Genomic DNA, 22,628 nt, shown 5'->3' with positions numbered 1-22,628 from the left:
AGCTTTTGTCTTGGGTGTGTTACAGAAACAGAAAGCTGGTTAGTACAGTGGTGGTGCCAGGAGGGTGGGGGAGCCGGACTGTGCGATAAACAGCAATGGGAAACAAGCAGAAGAAAGTGTGGGAACCTTTCAAAAAGATTTTGTATTTCTACGTATGCACATGTATGTGCAGTACTCTCAGAGGCCATAAGGGGGCACTGGGTCCTCCGGTGAAGTTAAAGGTGATCGTGAGCTGCCTGATGCGGCTGCTGGAAACCCCAGTCCTCTGCAAGGGCAGCAAGCACTGAACCTCTCCAACCACAGGAAATGTCTTTCTTATGTCTCATAACAGATCAATTCTACACCAAACAAAAATAAAACCATAGTGATTGAAGTACCCTAGACCAGTTTGGGTACAATTATAAACATTCACTAAGACTGGGATAAAGATACAGTTCCATGGTAGGATGCATGCTTGGCATATGTGAAGCTCTGTATTTGATCCCCAGCATGCATGTGCATGCCCACATGACCCTCTCACACATACATACATACATACATACATACACACACACACACACACACACACACACACACACACACACACACACACTTAAATAAAAGGAGGTGAGAGGCAGTGAGAGACCTTGCCTCAAATAAAGATGAAATGGACAACATCCAAGAAATTAAAAGTCCTTTGGCCTCCAGGTACATGTGAACATACATGCATGTACATCTGTGCATACAGGGCAAGAACATGCACACACACACAACATACATATACACATGGACACATAAAAACAAACATGTGCTGATACAATAAAGAACATGTGAAAAGTTAGCATAGACTCTGCTATGGTCCCAGCTGAGATACAGCCATGACAGGGACCCTCATAACATCATCCATAGAAGTGTGAGGGGGGAGGTGTTCCTGTGTCTAGTCTCGTGTGTATTTTGTAAAAATTAAGAAGTCTAATTTGTTGATAGAAATAAGTAGCATTTCAGTTGCCTCTCCAAAGGCAAAATACTCCCCATCATCCTTGGGCAGGTGATTATAATGGACAATTTAGTGCCTGATGAATCTCCAGGGAGGGCTGCAGGGTCCCCTTCCACATCTAAACTGGGTCTCAAGGGTTCTCCATCAATGTATTTCAAGCCAGAATTCCAGACAACCATGACACCTCACAACTTGGTCTACCGATTCTTTTTAGAACCTCACAGGAAAAGAGCTGTGTAATTACACAGTGTTTCCTCTGTGATTCATTGACCCCAATGTTAGCAAACTCTGGGTAACACACCCTCACCCTACTACGATCATTTCTCGGTCAGTAAGAAATCCGCACCTCATCTTCTCAGCTCCTCGGTGATAAGTGGATAGATGTTTGTCCCCAGGTACGTGGGAATGATTATACAATAGCCAAAATGAAAGAAAGAAATTATTTTCCCAATAGCATGCCAGAAGGACAATTTCTGTGTTAGAAAAATGTGCACAAAAATGAGGCAACTTCTATTTGTCTCCCAAATACCAAGAAGGTATTTTTTGCTTATTTGTATGATTCTGCCTTTATCCCTACTAATCAACCAGTGTAAGGCACACTCTATGTTTTATGTTAGAATCGCAGTGAACAATGAATATAAAATACAAGACTGGCCATGCAGCACAATGGTGGAGTTTGATTCCAATCCAACAAAGAGGAGGAAAAGGAGGAGGAGAAATGAGGAGAGGGAAGGTGAGGGAAGGAGAGGAGGAAGGAGAGGAGGAGGAGGAGGAGGAAGAAACAAAGCGTAGAAGTGTGTCTTTGCAGACTCATATTAAGAGCATAGCCTTTGTGGTGGCGCACATCTGTAACCCCAACTCTCCAACTGCAAGAAGGGACACAGAGACAAGAGAGTCACTTAGAAGTCACCTGCTGGCCGGCCAGCCTGGGGTATGCAGCTCAGCAGAAACAAGAGACCCTGGCTCAAAAACAAGATGGGAGGGGAGACTGACCTCTGACCTCCACACAGTGTTGTAGCACAAGCACACCCAAACTCACTCACATCGCACATACAGTAATAAATAATTAAATAAATATTTAAAGACTCTATCCACTAAATAGCATAATAAAAATGAAAGCAAGGGACTAGAGAGATGGCTCAGTGGTTAAGAGCACTGGCTGCTATTTCCAAGGACCTGGGCTTGATTCCACCTACAAAGTGGCTCACAACCAATTGTAATTCCAGTTCCAAGGGATCTGATGCCCTTTGAGCCTCCACAAACACAAGACATATACATACTGTGCAGACATTCATACAGGCAAAACACCCATACGCATAAACAGTCATGAAATAAAATTTTAATGGAAGTAGCTACACGGAAGAATGATTCTCAAAAGGAACCATATTGTCCTTTTCATTGTGCTATTGTGTTCTGATTCAAAGATCATTGCTTCTTTGAGCTGGCTATCAGGCCTGGAGCCTTCATCCCATAGGTGGGGACAAAGGCCTTTCCCAAATATCACACAGTAATCCATGGGCGCAGAAGAAGACCCAACCCCTCACATAGGTCTTTACCCAGACTCCCGGACTACATGAGTTATTCACTGATTATCCAATATGCAGACAGTGTGTGTTTTGTTTTGTTCTTCATACATTGTTCTTACATTCCATGTAAGTCAATGGCAATGGCTAACACTAACTACAGCTTGGAAAGTACATATAAAATAATGTGTCTGGCCAGTGCTATATGTATTCTGACTCTAACAAGGTGTCCATGCTTTTAATATTTTGAGATGACCATGTCATCTATAAGTTCATGCATGAGAAACACATAATCAAAGTTACCAAACATAGATATGAGACAGTTCAGTCAAGTCAAATGCCTGCCACACGTTAGACATGGTAGCACACATCTGTTATCTTAGCGCTGGGAGACAGGCAGATCACTGAGCTCAGCCCAGCCAAATCAGTAACTCTAGGGCCAGCGAGAGGTCTTGTATCAAAAAATAAAGTACAGAATAGAGGAAGACACTCAATGTCAACGTCGATCTCTGACCTCCACACACATGTGCATACACTCATACCAACATTTATACCAACACACACACACACACACACACACACACACACGAACAGTCCAATAGCATTTTAAGTAAGTCTGTGATTTTGTGTTGAAGCACATCCATATAGCTGTCCTTGGCCATCTACAGCCTAGACCTCAGGCTGACTGAAAAAGAAGTAGGGTAAGGAAAGACAAGGCCCAATGCCACATTGTTTTATGTGTCCAGACTGAAAAAGAGCTGCAGGCTCCAAGCTGCTGCTTTTGGTCCCCCAAGAACACTTATTCTCGGAATCCTGGGCTGCCATGGACGAACTCTGAAGTCAACACACCGACAGTCTCTTTGGAAGGCCTGAGACTATGGGAAGGCCAGTGCCAGCCATGCCCCAGAGTACATCCTGAGTAGACAGAAGAGCTCTGGTGAGTGAGAGTGAGAGACAGAGAGAGAAAGAGAAAGGAAGGAGAGAGAGAGAGAGAGAGAGAGAGAGAGAGAGAGAGAGAGAGAGAGAGAGCACATAATCATCATATGTAGGCAGGTACATGTGTTCATGTGAGGACTATGAGACAGCTTTGGCTGTTTGTTACTCAGGTATCACTCACCTTATTTTGTGACAGGGACTGGAGCTCTCCAATTGGGCAACTCTGGCGGGTCCACGAGCCCCAGTGATCTGCCTCATTTCACCTTGTTTCTGGGATTACAATCACACACTGCCATCTAGCTTGGTTTTACACACACACACACACACACACACACACACACACACACACACACACACACATATACATATATATATATATATATTTTATACACACATATACATATTTTATACACACACACATATATTATACACACATACACAAAATGTGGGTTCTGGGAATTGAACTCAAGTCCTGATGCCATCATATCTCCCCAGCCCCCAAGTTTCACAAGGCTTTCCTATACAGCAACAGGTATTCACAGTTCTTCAGGTCAGGACCCTTCAACCTGCAACCTTCAACATTAAAGTGGAAACAAGGACAGCACCCTTAAAAAGGAAGACCTAGAGCACACAGCTCAGAGCTCCGGTTCTGGCCAGTTAGCTGACCGACGGCTAGCTGCATTAACCACTGCATTTGACCTGCAATTTCCTGATGCCAGGCATCTAACGGGAGGTAGGAGGAGGGAATCACCAAATGCTTCACTCTGCAGAAGCAAAACAAGAAAAATGGGTTTTAAATGAGAAAGAATCTCTAGCATATGTTAAAATCCTAGAGGGAGCCACTGGGGGAAATGCCCTCCCAGATCTCCCAGAACACAAAGCCGAAACACAGCCGGGGAGAGGGGCTCGCAAGCCACAGAGTGAACTTGGCCAGCTTCCCTCCTGGTCCACGTGTTGGCATGCAGCCAGTTATTGTCTCAAAGCCTCAGAGCACTTGTGGGAAAAATAGCAAATCAACCTTCTGTATCACAGACCGTAACAGAAAGCAACCCAGCACTTAGCTTCCTGTGAAGCAACAAGGAACAAAACTCATCGAAGCTGCAAAGACGTGAGAACCTCGAATTTTCTGTGAGCAGAGGGAGGTAAGGTTGGCAGACACTCAGCAGCGTCCCAACCACAAGGAGGAAGAGCATGAAAGCACAGATCCAGTTTACCCGGCCCACGCTGGGGTCACAATTCTGTAGGTCCTGGTCACTTAGAAACAGTCGATCTACACAGTGGGCTCACCTCTAGCCCATTCCTCTTGTCCTTAACTACTGTGTAGCACCACGTAGGTGTCACGTTGGTTTAAAGAGCTCTGTAGGACTGCCTAGTTCCTCAATGAGAGGCTTCAGTCCACCCCCACTCCAGAGACCAGCCTGTATGAGGTACAGCAGCCACCTATGATTTGGTCAGTAACTGTTGGGTGCCTTCAGCTTTCCAGAGCAGGCGCAGTTTTGGGGGGTGCAACGGGCCCCCAGACCGTAGCACAACTGACACCATGATGGAAGTACCATTCAGGCCTCGGAACCCAGGACACAGGATCAACAGCTGCCAACAGGAAAACAAAGACCTGATCCATCCAAGTCCACAGTTCTGGGAAGCGCCTCACTGTGCCAACCTCGCTTTCTGGCTCCTGTAGTTCTGCTTCTGGATAATTGCCCTTGTTAACTGAGGTGTGCCTACCCTAAATGTGGTTTTTGTGCTTAACAGCTCACCCTGAGAAAGGCTCGAGACTGCACTCAGGTCCCAAACACTCCTTGTAGTCACAGGCCAGCTAATAAAGGCTTTCAATTGCCTTGAACCCATGTCCAAGCATTCTTCTCTGGTGGATACCTTACAACACGGTACAGACATGGCAATAAGACACATGGGGGATTTTTCCAGTCGAGGGGGCTGAGGATGCTTAGTTCTGTGGCAACCTGGCAGGCCCATGGTGCCCAGATAAGTAGTCACTGTCTTTTTTCTTTGACTGTTGATAAGATACCCTGACACTAGCAAATTAAGGAAGAAAGGGTTTACTCTGGCTCGTACTTCGAGGTGCAGGCCTACATGGCCGGGAAGTCGAGGCTGCAGGGGCTTGAAGCTTGCATTGCATCCAGTCAGGAGGCAGAGAGGAAGGTATGCATGCTGCTCAACTCCTTTCTCCATCCTCTACAGCCCAGGATCCCAGCTAGGGAATGGTGCCACCCACAGGGCAGAGGACTTCTCACTTCCATTAACACAGTCAAGAAAATCTCTCAGGGGTATTCCCAGAGACTCACATCCCAGGTGATTCTAGACCCTGTCAAGGTGACAATTAACAACATAGTCACCAGTGTTCTGGGTGTTTCTGTGAGGATGTGTGTTGGATAAGGTTAAGATTTAAATTGTTAGATAAAAAAGCAGATGGCTCTTCATGGGTCTCATCAATCCACTCAAGGCAGAAATGGCACAAGACTGATCACCTCCAAGCAATGTATGGGATTTGCCAGCACATACCTCCAAGCCTCTTCCCTAGGACTCCAGCCTCCAGCTCAACTGTGGGTTTTGTTCTCAACTGCTGTGGGAGATTTGTGTGTGTTGTTGCTCCAAGACCATCGTTGGAGGTGAACCTTGGTTTGGAGGGCAGAGTCCATGTTCAGCTGGCTGAAGCGGACCACAGATTTTTTCTGGAGGACTCAGAGGGAGATAGGGGGACACAGTGAGGAACAAAGAGGGGCTTAAAAAGATGTAAGGGCCTTTTCAATCTGGGAAGGTGGAGAAGAGAGTCAGGTGATCATTTCTCCATCACTCCATAGATTTTGATGAATGAACTCCAAGTTCATTCCCTAATATCTGACTCCCAAGCTTTATTTTTTAATAAAACAATAAAAGAAACCACAATACTCAACAGCTTCCATAACCATGGAAACCAATTCCTCAAATCAAATCAATCTCTCTCTCTCTCTCTCTCTCTCTCTCTCTCTCTCTCTCTCTCTCTCTCACACACACACACACACACACACACACACACACACACCTCAGTTGTAATATTCTGAGAAACTCCAAGAAAACACTCTAGCAAGCATCATACCTTTACCACCTTTAAGATCCCACCAGTTTAGGATCTAGGTTCTGTGGTGGTTTGAATAAGAATGGCCCCCATAGACTCATACATTTGAATGGCCTTGGTCTTAAGTCGGTGGGATTGTTTGGGAAGGATTGGGGGTGTGGCCATGTTGAAGGTGTGTCACCTGGAGTGAGCTTTAGTTTTCAAAAAGCTCACATCCTCCCCAGTTATTGCTTTTTGCTTCATGTTTGTGGATCAAGATATATGCTCTCAGCTACTACTCCAGCATCGTGCCTGCCTGCCCGCCTGCTGCCTGCTGCCTGCCTGCTGCCATAAACCCTGCTATGATGTTCATGGACTTACCCTCCACAACTGTCCATTGGGCTTACCCCCAATAAGCTCTTCCTTCTATAAGGCACCTTGGGTGTGGTGTCTTATCACAGCAACAGGAAAGTGGTCAAAAGGCTCTTATGCTCTGTGCCCTGTTAGGAGCAATCAACTCTGCCAAGCATTTCCCCACACCTCCTACTTGTGCCCCAAAATACACAGCTCAAGACTGGAGAGATGGCTCAGCAATTACAAGTGTTTGCTGCTCTTGCAGAAGAACTGATTCAGTTTCCAGGATCCACATTGGATGGCTCACAACTTCCTCTTAACTCCAAAGGGGATTCAACACCTCTGGCCTCCACAGGTGCTGCACTTATATGCACACATACACACCCACACCCACACACACACATAATTTTAAAATGAAATAAATCTTTAAAACATACACAGCTCCCATCAGTCCAACCCAGTGGCCTATCTCAGAAAAGATCCCTCAAGTCCAGTGGCCCAGCTAGAGATACAGCCAAGACAGCTGATCTGCTTAGCTGGGGGCAAGCTGGTGGAGACCCTGGAACAAAATCTGATGAGCCAGCCCTCATTCACCCCTTTGCCTCCCTATCCTTTTTCAGTCACCAGTGAGGAGGGTGGGTACACCGAGACCTCAGACAGGATGGCAGCGCCCCCAACAGGCTTCTCAAGATAATCCACGGCAGGTCCCTGACAAACTGGACAACCAGTCAGGACCCATGGCGGTTAGACTCTTGGAGGATGGACAGACACACTTGAGAGGAAGTGTGGAATGGGCAAAGAGGAAGATAATAGAGGTTACTGGTCTTGTGGTAGAATGCCTGAGAAAAATCAACTTATGGGTTAATTCTGGCTTGGGGTTTGAGGGCACAGTCCATCACAGCCAGGAAGGTATGGCAGCAGGAACGGGAGGCAACTGGCACACTGAGTTCACAGTCAGGAAGCAGCGAGGGACAAATGCTGGAGTTCAGTTCGCCTTCTTAAATTTGATTCCATGGGACCCCAGCCCGTGGGATTGTGCTGCCAACAGTGAGGGTGTGTCTTCCCACCTCGGTTAACCTAATTTAGACATCCTTCACAGACATGCCAGAGCTACACCCCCTGTTAAGTTAGCAACCAATACCAACCATCTCCAGAGCTCTGCTCCTAGGCAGCTCCTCCCCAACTCTGCCCATCCTGCCTGGCCTCTCAGGAGCTGCCCAGAGGAGCCAGAGGACTCCTCCCTCCTAAGACAGCAACTGACTCAGCTGGGCCTCACTTCACCCTGCCCTAAGCCGGACACCTCGCTCTCCTCCATCAAGGTGAAAACTTGCCGGACCCTTTCGTGAACCTGGAAAAGACCCTGACGATGTAACTGGCCCAAAGGTTAAAACTGGGGGTACCCCCATTCCTATCGCACACCATGCTCAGGTGGCCTGCTCAAGTGAGGGAGTCCATCAAGTCCTCACGGGAAGATGACATGCACCCAGAGTCACGTGGGACTGAGGGACACAAATGGGGAGTCTCAATCAAACCTCTATAGAGCTGAGGCACCCAAGATCCTGAGAGCTGCTGCCCGCCCCTCCCGAGGGACACATCTAGCATGTGGCACCTGGGGCCTGGCTACTGCCTAGGCTGTGGGATCGAATTCCTTGAGCCCCATCACCCACTTCGCCCTCTTGTGCCCTCCCGTGTGTTTCCCTTCGACCTCATCAACCTGGCAGTCCAACATCAATCCAGATGTTAACGTGAGGTGTCCTGGAGATGGGACTGACGTGGCAGAACACCTGACAGGCAATTTAAGGAAGAAGGGAATGTTGGGGCTCACCGTCCATCAAGGTGGGAAAGGGACAGCGGCAGGAACGGGGACCTGAGGGCTCAGTACCCTCGGGTAAGCAGAGCACAGGAACCAGGGTCAGGCTATAAAATCACAGCGCCCGCCGATGCACTTCCTCCAGCAAGGCTCCAGCTGCTAATGGTTCCACAACCTCAAAACAGTACCATCAGCGTGGGGCCAAATATTCAAACCCACGAGCCCACAGGGGAGGGGCATTTTACTTTCAAACTATAGCAGTCCAGACACTTTTCCCCATTCATTTATTTTGTTTTTGTTTGAGGGACAGGGTCTCACTATGTAGCCCAGGCTGGCCTCAAGCTCAGCACCCTCCTGCTTCTGTCTTCTGGATGCTGGGATTACAGGATGTCACCAAGGCCAGGGCAAGGCTACCTCTCCATGTGACTGTGCCTGAGAGGAACCTCCTGTCTCCTGAACTTTCCATCTTGCTACCATCTGGTTCTCCTGCCATCCAAGACTGCCTTCCACTCGGCTCCCACCTCAGGGGCTGTGGGGATGGCGGCCTCAGGCTCCCGGTTCCTTATTTTCAGGCCTCCCAAACAGCTCAATTGAAACAACAGGTGTATTCTCATGAGGGCTGCCAGCACAGGCCACCTAGACACAGAGTGTGACAAAGTGGGCCTTCTTTCACCAGAGGCGTCGCCTCTCACACATTCACAACGGCATCCAAAGCTTACAAGAGCTGTGAGCTCATCCTGTGGGTAGGACCGCCATCCCTTGTCTCCAGAACCACCGCTGACCTTTAAGATGTGGCTTCCCCTCCCCCGGCCCCTCAGGGGAGTCTCATGAAACTTACTGTTTTTTAAGTCTTCTTCCTGTTCCTCTGGCTTCTCGGCTGTCCTGTCAGTTCCCTTGTCGTGTCTAACACCTTCCCTCGCTCCTCTAGGGATAGTCTAGTCTGCCTTTTCCTGACTCTCCTCAGTCACACCTTGTGTGGAGACAGCTTCTCATCCCCCGGCCTACACTGAAAGCCCATGTTCTTTGTTTTTTCATTTTTTTGTTTACATTTATTTATTTCATGTGGAGGAGGCATGCCACAGAAAACCTGTGAAAGTCGGAGGACAATTCGCAGGAGTCAGTGCTCTTCTTCTTCCATGTCAGTTCTGGGGATTGAACTCAGGTCGTCAGGCTTCCTGGCAAGTGCCTTTACCCACGGAGCCATCTCACTGGCCTGTAATTTAGAAATGGCAAATCGCTACCCAAAATACATGCTACAGGGCTGGGGGGGGGGGGGGGTGGAGCTGGTAGAGGGCTTGTCTACCATGCACAAAGCCCCAGTTCTACCTCTAACACCACATAGACCAAGCATGATGGCACATGACTGTAATTCTAGCACTCAGAAGATGGAGTCAGAGGGTCAAAAGTTCAAGGTCATCCTCAGCTACATTGACACGTTTGAGGCCAGTTTGAGCCTTATGAGGCCCCATCTCAAAAAAAAAAAAAAAAATTAAAAAAAAAATCAAAGTACATGCTACAGTGCTTTCTCTTCATTTAGTCCCAAAGTGCACAGTTTTAATTCAGAGCATGATTTAAATGAGCCACTCTGCTCTGCTCACAAAGGGAAGACACACGTGCTGTCCTGATTGTGGTTTCCCTGGTGACAGGATGGTCTGAAGTCCCTCTTGCCGGCCCAGATCACTACCTTAAGATGAAGCACCTCATAAAATGTGTTAGCACGACGCTTTACAGCAGCTGCCTCTGCAGCAAAGGCTGCCCGTGAATCAGGGTTCTCACCAGACATTTACTGCGGCCACGCCAACCAGGACCAACTCAAATCATCCTGAAGGAAGAGGACCCTGAGAAAATAGCCTTCTGTAAAGATGGCAACTTAATTAAGGGACTGTCCCTGTGAGAGCAAACACGACATGACCACTACACAAAGAAACACATATGCTCCCAGAACTGGAACCACATAAACACACATCTCCATATATTATTCCCTGTAAAAGGTTTGTCCCATAACATGGTAAATTGTACAGCCCCACACAGTTTATCTGCCCAGTCATCAACAGTTCTCGGCCCAAGAGTGTAGATCTGGAAGCCAAATAAAACTTAACAAAGAAAAAAAAAAGTTCAAGAGTACTGGCTGCTCTTCCAGAGGACCCACATGGTAGCTCACAACCATCTCTGACTCCAGTTCTGGGGCATCTGACATCTTCCGGCTTCCTCAGACACCCTACACACGCATGCACTCATACAGACACACAAATTAAAATAGAAATCCATCTTTTAAAAGGTTGAGAAAGATGAGTCAGTCACAGTAGCTGACAAATGGCTGCTGGAAGCTGATGCTTAATGAAATCCATACAGATGTTTCACACCACCCGTTCAACAGGTTCAAACAACACAGCTAAGAAACTTATCTGTGGGTGAGCCTGCTTGCTTCTTTCCCTGGGGCCACTGGCTTACCTGTTCACATGTGGATGTTAACATGAACCTATTTACGGGTTGAATTTTGTTTTCTCAGAAATCACCCAGCAAATCATAATTTCATCAATATCACACCAAACCTGTAGCAACTAAACTTCTATTGAAATTAATATAAGGCATGTAGAAACCTATTACAATGAACTATACTATGGCAGCCAAAATATGGGGAATAAAGATTTACAAATGTGTTTGTCTATATCTGTGAGTGTAGTCAGAACTGTGTGTGCAAATGGAGGCCAGAAGAGGGTGCCAGATGTCCTCTATTGTACGCCACCTTTTACCTTTGAGGCAGGTTCTCTCCCTGAGTCTGGGATTCACATTTTTCTTGGCCAGGCTATAAGTCAGCAAGCCTCAGGGATCCCCCTGCCTCTGTGCCCTCAGAATTGGAGTTGCAGACATATCTAACTTGTTACAGGGCTGCTGGGACCTGAACTCCAGTCTTTGTAAGTGTGCATCAAATACTCTTAATTGTGCAGCCATCTCTACACTCTCCCAACCTCAATTAAAAACAAACAAACAAACAAAAAATACAATGACAGGGCTAGAGAGATGGCTCAGTGGTTATGAGCACTAGTTACTCTTACCAAGGACCTTAGTTCAATTCCTAGCACCAACATGGTGGCTCACAATCACCTGTAACTCCATTTCCAGGGTTGTCAAGAACTTCTTCTGACTTCCACAAGCACATGGTACATACAAACATTACATATGTGCAGGCAGAACATACACATAAAATAAATAAATCTTTTTTTTTTTTTTTTTTTTTTTTTTGGTTTTTCGAGACAGGGTTTCTCTGTGTAGCTTTGCGCCTTTCCTGGGACTCACTTGGTAGCCCAGGCTGGCCTCGAACTCACAGAGATCCGCCTGGCTCTGCCTCCCGAGTGCTGGGATTAAAGATAAATCTTTTAAAACACAATGAATATCATGTTTCCACCATCACATGCTTAGGTAACTAAGGAGTCATATCAACTTTTTGAGATACATTAGATTCTACTTATAAAATACTTACAGAGTCATATGCAGAGGTCCATACCAACATCCCTTTCCCCATCATCACACATTTGTGTGACTAGATACTCACCAATGTAACCCAGTCAGAGAACCAAGAAATTCTTGATAGCCCTAGGCATCATCACCAGGGTTCTCCTCTCTTAGAGCTGATTGGGTTACCTAGGCAACCCCTAGAGGCCTCCACTTTCCATTGTTAGAGAATTCTAACAGCTACAGGGAGGTATCACAGGTAAATCTGACAAACCAGTGTGCCCAGTTACTACGCTGTGCCCAAAAGACACCAGAAATAAGACTCAGCCTTCAATATATATAACATAAAATTAGATGTGGAGGTACACGCCTGTAATCCTAGCACTAGGAAGAAAGAGGCAGGAGGATTGCTGTGAGTTTCTGGGCAGCCTAGTTGACTCAGGGAGTGTTCGGCAAGCTGTTGGCTATTCAGGCCCGCTCCAGCAGCAGGGGAGGCATTCCCTACAGTGGTCCAGATTCGTCCTTTGGAAACTTCACACACTTGTAAACCACCCCCAGGTGTGGCAGAAAGGAGTGTACTTACTCTGGCTGTTGTTATTCATATGTTTCTACGGAAAAACATGTTTTCGTCATGTGTGACTTGTCCTTGTGATTGAACACCTTACTCATGTGACTCTTAACCCTCAGAATATAAATTGTCTGATGCTCTGAATGAAGCTGGCTATTGCATGAGACTTCAGTCACATTTTTAGGCCCCCCCGCTCTCCCAGGTTCACAGTGCCAACCAGAGCGGTGAAAACTCCCTCATAAAGTCAGCTTACTTTTCATTTCTCAAATTGGTGTTGAGAACATGGCTGTTCCTTATGGCAATGTCACATCATGAATTCCTTCCACTCATCTCTCCTAACACTCTCCCGTGAGGACACTGGGCTCTAACCTCTGGTAACTCAATTCTTTATATTTTAGATTATAACCACTTAATCTTTTAAACTACCCCATTATTTTCACCTTCACCATGACATTCCATTTAATATTTATGCCATTGCCTTTGGCTGTGTTATTTTTCTTTTATTCTTCTGATATGCCGGCACATTTATCTTGGGTATGATGATTTTTTTTACCATTGCTTCAGTGGTCAGAAGTTTATCTTCCCTGTACAGCTGGGTTAAAATGCTATTCCATTTTCTTCTAGCTACATTGGTGATAAACTCGGTGTGATTTTTAAAGCAGAGGCCTTTATAGATGAGAATTAGTGAGGAGATGTGCTCGGATGGTTTTCAAGGCGGAACTGCTGACATCAAGATCAGCAGATGCTACAGAATGGCCCACTCTCCAGTCAGGATGGTGGTGACCATGACTGCCAGGAGCTGAAGCTTTCAAAACTCAGCTTTAAGTCTTACTTAAAATTAATTTTCAGGGCCAGGGTAGTTAGCTCAGTGGCTAAGAGTGGTTACGAGTGGCTAAGGTCAAAACAGAGGACCTGAGTTTGGTCCTCAGCACCACCCCTGTAATTTGAGATTCAGATCAGATGACCTCTCCTGGCCTCTTCTGGAACTGCACTCCTGTGCACAAACACACACAGACATAAACATGTATACATAACTAAAATAAAATTCTTATCGCCTAAATTGAATTTTTTGGCAAACAAGATCATCCACATGCAAAAGCAACGATCTAAGACATGTACTGCCATCCCAGGTCACAGGAACCACACAGGAATGGCTATGAGAATATTTCACCTGAAATTTAAATTGTGTTCTATTTGTTTATTACCTATTTATTCATACATTTGATCTTTTGAGACAAGCTCTCACTGTGCTACTCAAGGCAGATTGGAATTCACCAGCTTCCTGCTTGAACCTCTCAAGTGTGAGGATTACAGGCTTGTGCCCCTGTGCCAAGCGGCCTCCCCGCCCACCCCCACTTCAAGGTTACAGTCTCAAAGGACTTGGAAAATACTTCGCAATGTGGTCTACGCAAGAACGAGGCAATGTTACCGTACACTGTGGTGGTCTGGATGAGAAATCTCTCTCAGAAGTTCGTGAATTTAAACATCCGGTGGGGCTATTTGGGAGGCTATGGAACTCTTAGATCTTGCTGGAGGAAGTATGTCACTAGGGGCGGGCTTTGAGGGCTCATAACTCCACCCCTCCCTTCTCCCTGCTCCTCCTCTCTTCTCTCTTCTCCTTCCTCTCCCATTTCCTCTCTTCTCTTCCCTCCCCCGCCTCCCCCACCTCTCCAGTGTATATATTCCGCTCCCCCTCTCCCCCTCTCCCCGTCTCCACTTCTTGTGTGCAGATAAAGATGTGATTGTCTAGCTTCCTGGTCCTGCCACAATGCCATGCCTTTCAGTCCATTATAAACTCTAGCCCTAAACCCTAAACCAAAATAAAATCTTCCTTAAATTTCTTTTGGTTGGGTATTTTAATCCCAGTCACAAAAGTGTAACTAATGCACACATTGTATAAAAATTCTTCCTGGGGAGCTACTGAAGATTCACTGTCAGTGACAACATGATACAATGTTGAACTGCCTTAAACATTTTCAAGCCTGAGGTCTGTGATCTAACTCAGTGGTTAAATGTTTGTGTAGCCCATGGAGGCCATTGATTCAATCTCCATCCAAAAAAAAAAAAATCTCTATCATAAAAACCATGTTGAGGAGGCCTGGGGAAGCTACTGTGTTGGCAGAGTGTTCAGTCAGCATGCTTGAAGCCTGGGTTCCATAGCCAGCACCAAATAAACCAGATGCAGTGGCCCATGACTATAATCTCAGGCAAGTGGATCAAAAACTCAAGGTCATCCTCAGCTATATATTAAGCTTGAGGCCAGTTTGCGCTATATGAGACCTTGTCACTATGTATACATGTATGTGCGTGTGTGCGTGCATGCGTGAATGCGGAGGAGAAATAAAAACAGATGAAATAAAAAATTTCAATAAAAAAAAAAAAAGAATTTAGAATCCAATCTGCCAAAGCTGTCCTGGATCACAGTGCAGCACCTTGGAGCAGCACATTGTTCTACCTGGAATATATCTGGAGGTTTCCACTCTTCTGTGACAGTATATAGAAAAGAATCTATGAAAATATGAGCAGATAGACACAACCACCCATATATCAACCAATGTAATAATACAACTAAGCTAAAAGCCACTTTTGCCTACACATCAGGGTAACTGTTTCACAGTGAGCATTCTCTCTGAAAATTAAAATAAAATTATAGGGGCTGGAAAGATCCCTTCATGGTTAAGAGCACTTGTTGCTTTGGTGGAGGACCCAGGTACAGTTCCCATCACCCACATGGCAGCTCACAATGATCTGTAATTTCAGTTCCAGAACATCTAATGCCCTCTTCTGGCCTCCATAGGCACTGCACACACATGGTGCACATACATGCATGTAAGCAAAACACCCATCCACATAAAATACATCTAAAAACATTTTTAAATAGAATTCCAACTCTGTACTTTCCTTTTTTGAGCAATATGGGAATATGTACACATAAAAACTATTTTTTTAAAGAAAAAGTCTTTCCTACAAATGTACAAATTCGATGCAGAAAATTCTTGACCAGAATCAGACTGAGGCGGTCTGAGATCACAACACTTTCTTGCCTTTGACATGTAAAAAGCAAAACACCATGCATGCCTCAAACGTCTGTGAGGCCCATCCTCCCACAAGACAAAGCAAGGGTTCTGCAGCCACAGCAAGGAGAAAGGAAGCTGGCCTGGGACAGCAGAGTGAGCTGCAGGTCAATGGTTCTCAGCACCTGTCAGGAGTCAGGCAACCAGAACCTGCTCCATCCACTAACACAGTCAGTTGTCCTGGGGGTTGGGAAAGGTGACATGAACATCAAGGATCTCACGGCTTCCTAGGGGTATCTCACAAGATACAAAACAAACATTGGGGTTGAGGATGTAATTCATTTGGAGGGGTGCTTGTCTTGGACAGGAAGCTTTGGGTTCAATCCCCAGCACCATATAAAACTGAGCACGGCCTCATATACCTGCAGTCCCAGAACTTCAAGGCAGAGGCAGGAAGGTTACATCAGAAGTTCAAGGTCATCGTCAGCTAATAGGATAAGTTTGAGACTGGCCTGGCCTACATGAGGCCCTGTCTCAGAAACAAAACCCAGCAAACTCTTGCATCTCTTTCATTACATAGCTTCTAGGTAGTCCTCGTGGCTGGCAACACTGGCTTATTGTTTATTCCCTTCTAACTGCAGAGAGCGAGGCTCAGAGCCACTAACATGAGGGGAGGCAGGAACTTCCAAAGGAGAATGAAGTCAGCATCAGGACCACCTGAGTGCCAATCGTTCCCTGGGATGCTTCGGGACTCACATGCACGCCTCATCTTAGCTCTGAGCAGACTTCATCTCAGCCCACCCTTCTACAGACTTGCCTTTTCTGCTCTCTGAGCTAGGATGGAGGTCTTCTCACTTAGCCTCCAAAATAGCAATAACCATAACTATGTTCTCGTGCCAGAAAGAATAGTTGCAAGCATGTGGCTTACTTCTGTTCTATACAGGGTCAGAAGGAAGGGGAGTCACCAGGGCCACCGCCACAGCCCCCGACTCCCAGGGGCCATGTAGCCTAGTAAGATCAAGGCCTACCTCTCTGACTTCATGAAGTTGGCCGGAATACTGACTCTTGGCTCTTCGGGCAGCTGCAGGCGACTTGTGATGCGTGACTGAGACAACACCGGGGGCCCCCGCACTGAGGTGTCTCTGGCTACAGGGAGACGCAGAATTGGGTGTTCCATGGGGGAGCAAAGTGAGACTCCGGCTTCGGGAACTTGGAGTAGTCTAGAACAAGCACAGGTGTCAAAGCTCAGCAACTGGCCCGCAGAACGTGACTGTTGCTTTCTTCATGAGGGAGCTCTTAAATTCCTTCCTGATCCTTTAGAAGGATGAAGGCATGGGGGAGGTCTAACTACACTGTGTCCATAACCCACAAGGACCCACTTAAGAAGGATAATGTCAAGGGGCATGGTGGCCCACGCCTTTTATCCCAGCGCTCAGGAGGCAGAGGCAGGAGGGTGTCTGTGAGTTCCAGGCCAGCCTGGTCTACATAGTGAGTTCCAGGCCAGCCAGGGCTTTATAGTGAGAACTTGTCTCAACAAAAATAAATGAACGATACAGCATAGGAATTATCCTTTTTATCTCTCATGTCTCCTGCCCTTCTCTGTGGCCATGAAGAGCCATCTCCCCAGTGCCATGGGCTCAGGGTCTCTGCCTCCACATTCATTACTTCCTCTCCCTGAAGCCCTTCCCCTCCAGGACGATACACCTCCATCGAACCTTCACTCTAAGCCTAACGTTGTCTGGTCTGGGAAGCCCTTCCCTAGCTCTCCCAGACTCTCCGCTTACTATACTGATTGTCCGGCTACTTGGCTCAGGGACTCACTCACACTTGTCATTATATCCCAAAGCCTGGCAAACCTCAACTGCTGACTTTGTTAAGTGCTTAATAAACGTTTGCTATATGAAACTAAGTTCTCCACTTCAGGTGTTAGCAAGCGCTTAACTCCACCCTATAGTGGCATGGAATTCAAACTGCTAATCGGTGGTAAAGATCGTGCTTCACTTTAATGTAGATGAACTTGGCAGCCATCTGAAAAACAAACCTGGATTCATCTCTCAGAGCAGACTCCAAATGGATCAAAGACGTTTAGAAGGAAGAAGGAAGAAAGAAAAAGAGTACACAGAGAAGACATGTAGGGGAGGCCCAACACTTGGAAATCCAAATACTATAAAAGAATGACTGCTTGGTAAATTCGGCCACCTAAAAAGTACAAACTTCAAGGAAACAAACCAACCACAATTACCACCTGTAACGTTAAGTGAAAAAACTAAAAAAAAAAAAAAAGTAAAGCTGTATATTTTCATTAAATGAGCCAAGATACAAGGAATCAAGTTCACAAAACGGAAAAATTAATGACCCTTAAACTGTACCAAGCTGTACCAAAAAATACTTCCCACTGTACTCACAAGAAAATGGTAAATGCTGTGGGATGTTCTGTATGGCAAATGTGTTGCTCTGATTGGTTGGTAAATAAGTCACTGATTGGCCGTTGGCTAGGCAGGAAGTGTAGGCGGGACAAGGAGGAGAATAAAGCTGGGAAGTGGAAGGCTGAGTCAGAGAGACACTGCCAGCCGCCACGATGAGAAACAGCATGTGAAGATGCCGGTAAGCCACGAGCCATGTGGCAAGGTATAGATTTATAGAAATGGGTTAATTTAAGCTGTAAGAACAGTTAGCAAGAAGCCTGCCACGGCCATACAGTTTGTAAGCAATATAAGTCTCTGTGTTTACTTGGTCGGGTCTGAGTGGCTGTGGGACTGGCGGGTGAGAGAGATTTGTCCTGACTGTGGGCCAGGCAGGAAAACTCTAGCTACAGGTAAACCCAAAACTAAATTTAAACAGCCTGTTTCCTCCATCATACTGGCAAACATTCAAAAGCTGGAGCACACAGTTGTCAACAGGACCCCAGGGTGTGTGAATAAAGGAGCCTCCCCAAGAGGCAGAGTCAGCAGCTTAGCTCCTAAGGTCCTCTCTGAGCTACTGCAGCCCCGGGAACCTGTCCTCCAGGCACCTGACACAGGCAGAACCTCACGCATCCCCATTAATGACCGCAGCAGTACATTTCATGGTGACGGCTGGTAACAGCCTCCCAGTCTGTCAGTGTGAGGCGGGTTACAGAATGAAATACTGAGCTGTAAGCGGGTACTGAAAAAGACTTCTAGTCATTGACCTTGAAGACAAATCTCTAAGTTGTATAGTTAATTGTAAGAAGCAAGGTGCAGTGCCGTTGTGCAGCATGCCACGTTCTGTGTGAAAATTTGGGAGTCGTTTTCACCATTATTGAAAAGCATTCCTTTTAAAACCCAGGGAAAAAATGTAAAGTTACACACTCTAATCAAGTGGATTTGTTGAGAGCCAGACATGACGGGGAGAGCAAAGAAGGAAGGGGACGTCTTCCTATACAGCCTTTTTCATCTCACTCTGAACCGTGGGAAGGCATTGCCTGTGCACAGATTTTTAATTCCATGGGACATTTACATCCTCTCTGCCACCTGTGCATCATTTAGCCTGAGAAAAAGCAGATGGGTGGCATGCCAGCTTCTGTGGTACAATTATCAAGTAAACAGTTACTGAATACCTACTATGTGCTTAGCAGTATCCCTACTGGGAAATGTCAGAGACACAAGGTTGCTAGTGCTGTAAGACACATAGACACAAAGAGATGCATGAGTGGTGAAAAGCCCTTGCTGTTCTTCCAGAGGGCCTGAGTTCGGATCCTAGCACCCCCTTACAACTGCCTGTAACTCCAGCCCTGAAGAATCCAAAGCCCTCTTCTGGCCTCCATGAACATCTGCACACTCTCGTGGCAAACATTCATACAGACACATGTACATGCACATACATAAAAGTAAATCTTAATGAAAAGGCATATAGATAGCAACGGTCACATACACACACTTTAAAAATAACGCAGTTTGGGGGCGGGCTGGAAGTGTGGCTTGGTTGGCAGAGTGCTTGTCTAGCATGCACAAACTCCTTTGATCTGAGCATCACATAAACCAAGTGGTGTGGTGGTGCACACCTCTAATGCCAGCACTTAGATCAAAAGTTCAGGGTCACCCTCGCCTACATAGAAAGTTTGAGTCCTGCCTGAGCTACATAAGACACTGTCTCAAAAAAAGAAAAATGATGCCAATTTGAGAATATAGCTGGAAAGTGTCAAAGCAGTAAAAACAAGCTGATCTTTCCGCAAAAAGAGCTCCTGAGGCTGAGGCGAGAGCTAATCGGGCAGAAAGCTTGCTGTGCGAGCTTGAGAACCTGAGGTCAGCTGCCTAGCACACGCTTGAAAGCTGGGTGTAGGGGTCTGTGCCTGCGGCCCCAGCGCTGCACAGTGAAGAGGTGAGAGGCTGCTGGGGCTTGCTGGGCAGCCAGACTACCCAAAACGATCAAGTTCCAGGTTCAGTGAGAGACCTGTCTGCTGTGGGATGTTCTGTATAGCAAATGTGTTGCTGATTGGTCAATAAATAAAACACTGATTGGCCCGTGGCCAGGCAGGAAGTATAGGCGGGACAAGGAGGAGAATAAAGTTGGGAAGTGGAAGGTTGAGTCAGAGAGACACTGCCAGCCGCCACGATGACAAACAGCATGTGAAGATGCCGGTAAGCCACGAGCCATGTGGCAAGGTATAGATTTATAGAAATGGATTAATTTAAGCTGTAAGAACAGTTAGCAAGAAGCCTGCCACGGCCATACAGTTTGTAACCAATATAAGTCTCTGTGTTTACTTGGTCGGGTCTGAGCAGCTGTGGGACTGGCAGGTGAGAGAGATTTGTCCTGACTGTGGACCAAGCAGGAAAACTCTAGCTACACCTGTCTGAAGGGATTAAGTCAGAGAGATAAAGCAGGAACTCCACGAACTTCTCTGTCCTCTGCAGACAGGAACATACACAGGTGTGGACACACACACAGGTGCACTCACACGTAGGTACACACACACACAGGTGCACACACATATAGGTGTACACACATAGGTGCATCCACACACAGGTGCATACACAGGTGCACTCATGTACACACACAGGTGCACTCACACGCAGGTGCACACACACAGGTGTGCACGCACAAGTGCACACACAGGTGTACTCACACAGATGCACACACCCACAGGTGCACTCACACACAGGTACAGACACACACACACACACACACACACACACACACACACACACACACAGCAACAAAGATGGCCTGAACTTGAACTTGGGGACAATAAGAGACAAGGGAACAGATGACAAGGTGATCCCACTGGGCATTCCCCACAGGCTGGACCTCAGACTTGGGAAGCAGGCACTTTGTAAATGAAGAGAAAGGGAAGTTGGGGGGAGCCAGGGAAGAAATAAGAATTCTGGGTCACTCTGAAATGCCAAAGGAGTTTGGTTAGGCTCTCTGGGTCCAGTGTGCACATAACCAGAAAAGACAGAGAAGTGGGAGCCTGTGCATGACTTTGAAATTGCCTTATGTGCAGGCAACTGGGGAAATGGAGACGAGGAACCACCTATTCTTTCCATTCCATCTTTTCATTTGGAGTGTGGAGGAGGAAAGAGGCAAGTTCCCCAACCCTGTGACAATGGTAAATTGCCTAAGTATTAAGAGTTTTAAGAAAACCACTCCAATTGTTTGGAAGGCGTATTCTAGTCCAACAAAAGGCAGATTTCCCCTGGGCTGTGAAGACAGGCAGACAAGTTTGCTTTCTCCAGCTCTGCTTCGCTCCAGCCATGTGACCTTGGCTGAGTTATTTAAGCATTTGCATTAAGCAACAATTTCCTGATCTTTAAAAGAGGAATAATAATATTGACCCTTAAAAGCCACCGTGAAGATGAAGCTACATCGTGTCTACAAAGCACTTAGCACAGACCCAGCCTAACAGCCCAGGTCCATTTCTTCATATGATTTAAAACTTGATCGGTGAAGGGAGCATTGATTTTTTTAAATGTTAAGAAAATGCTTAGTACAAAATCATAGCAACCACTAAGTTTCTTGTTTTCCATAAGATCAAAGTGGTGGTGAAACCCAAAACATAATTTAATGTTTATATGGCCAGTAGTGAGATATCAGAACTGCAGAATACACACATGCATGCACATGTGTAAACGAAACAATCACAGATGTACCCCTCATTTCTTTTTTGAGACAGGGTCTCATGTAGCCCAGGCTGGCCTCAAACTTACTGTATAGCTAAATATTACTTTGAATTTCTGATGCATCATCTCCTAAGCAGCAGGACCATAGGCATGTGCCACCACGTCCAGTGTGTTGTCCTAGACCTGGTCAGAGCTTCTTACATGCCAGGCAAGTACTCTACCAACTGAGCTACAGCCCCATGCTGCTAAATTGTGAGTAGAAATAAAGACTCAGCGAAAATGAAGGAGTCCATCACTTGGGAGGCTCAAGAATTCAAGGCTAGAAGAGAGGATGGTTCAGTGGTTAAGAGCACTTGCTGCTCTTGCAGAGGACCTAGGTTTGGTTCTCAGCACCCACATGGTGGCTCCCTATCGTAACTTCAGTTCCACGGGATCCAATGCCCTCTTCCAGTCTCCATGGGCACCAGGTGTACATCTGATACACATATATTCAAGCATGAATATGTGTGTATAGATGTATACATACATACACACACGTGTGCGCGCACACACACACACACACACACATATATAAATATATATGCACACACATAAAATAATTAAAAAAATAATTCAAGGCCAGTCCAGACTATATGAGATCCTGCCTCAAAATAATGATCAAAATGAACCACAGGAGCCATTACCTTATACCCCAACCTTTTTATTTGAAAAAAAAATTAGAAAGGAAGACAGCTACATAGTTCATGATACCTTTGCCCAGTATCAACATAACTGTGCAATATTCACCCAGAAGGCCAAATCCTTCCCCTGGGGATGGCTAATCCCCAAATCATTACTTACTCAGTGGCTGTCATTTGAATCC

At 46.2% G+C, this 22,628-nt stretch overlaps 1 protein-coding gene across 2 annotated transcripts in view; it reads right to left on the bottom strand.

The window, feature by feature from the left end:
• The window catches only part of Osbpl10 (oxysterol binding protein like 10), a 248,742-nt gene that overhangs the window by 101,546 nt on the left and 124,568 nt on the right, over positions 1 to 22,628 (bottom strand). Inside the window, exon 4 of one of the 2 annotated variants that reach the window (XM_052723469.1) lies at positions 16,715 to 16,906. The exons of the other annotated variant lie outside the window; for it this stretch is intronic. Within the exon in view, the coding sequence (XP_052579429.1) occupies positions 16,715 to 16,906 (192 nt within the window). The remainder of the gene's footprint in view (positions 1 to 16,714; positions 16,907 to 22,628) is intronic. 2 annotated transcript variants of the gene reach the window in all.

The sequence above is a fragment of the Peromyscus californicus genome, unplaced genomic scaffold, assembly GCF_007827085.1.
Source record: "Peromyscus californicus insignis strain IS unplaced genomic scaffold, ASM782708v3 Scaffold_11__1_contigs__length_118956290, whole genome shotgun sequence".
In the NCBI taxonomy this organism is placed as follows: domain Eukaryota; kingdom Metazoa; phylum Chordata; class Mammalia; order Rodentia; family Cricetidae; genus Peromyscus; species Peromyscus californicus.
The sequence above is the reverse complement of the archived record's forward strand: the minus strand, read 5'-3'. Positions and strand labels throughout refer to the sequence as shown.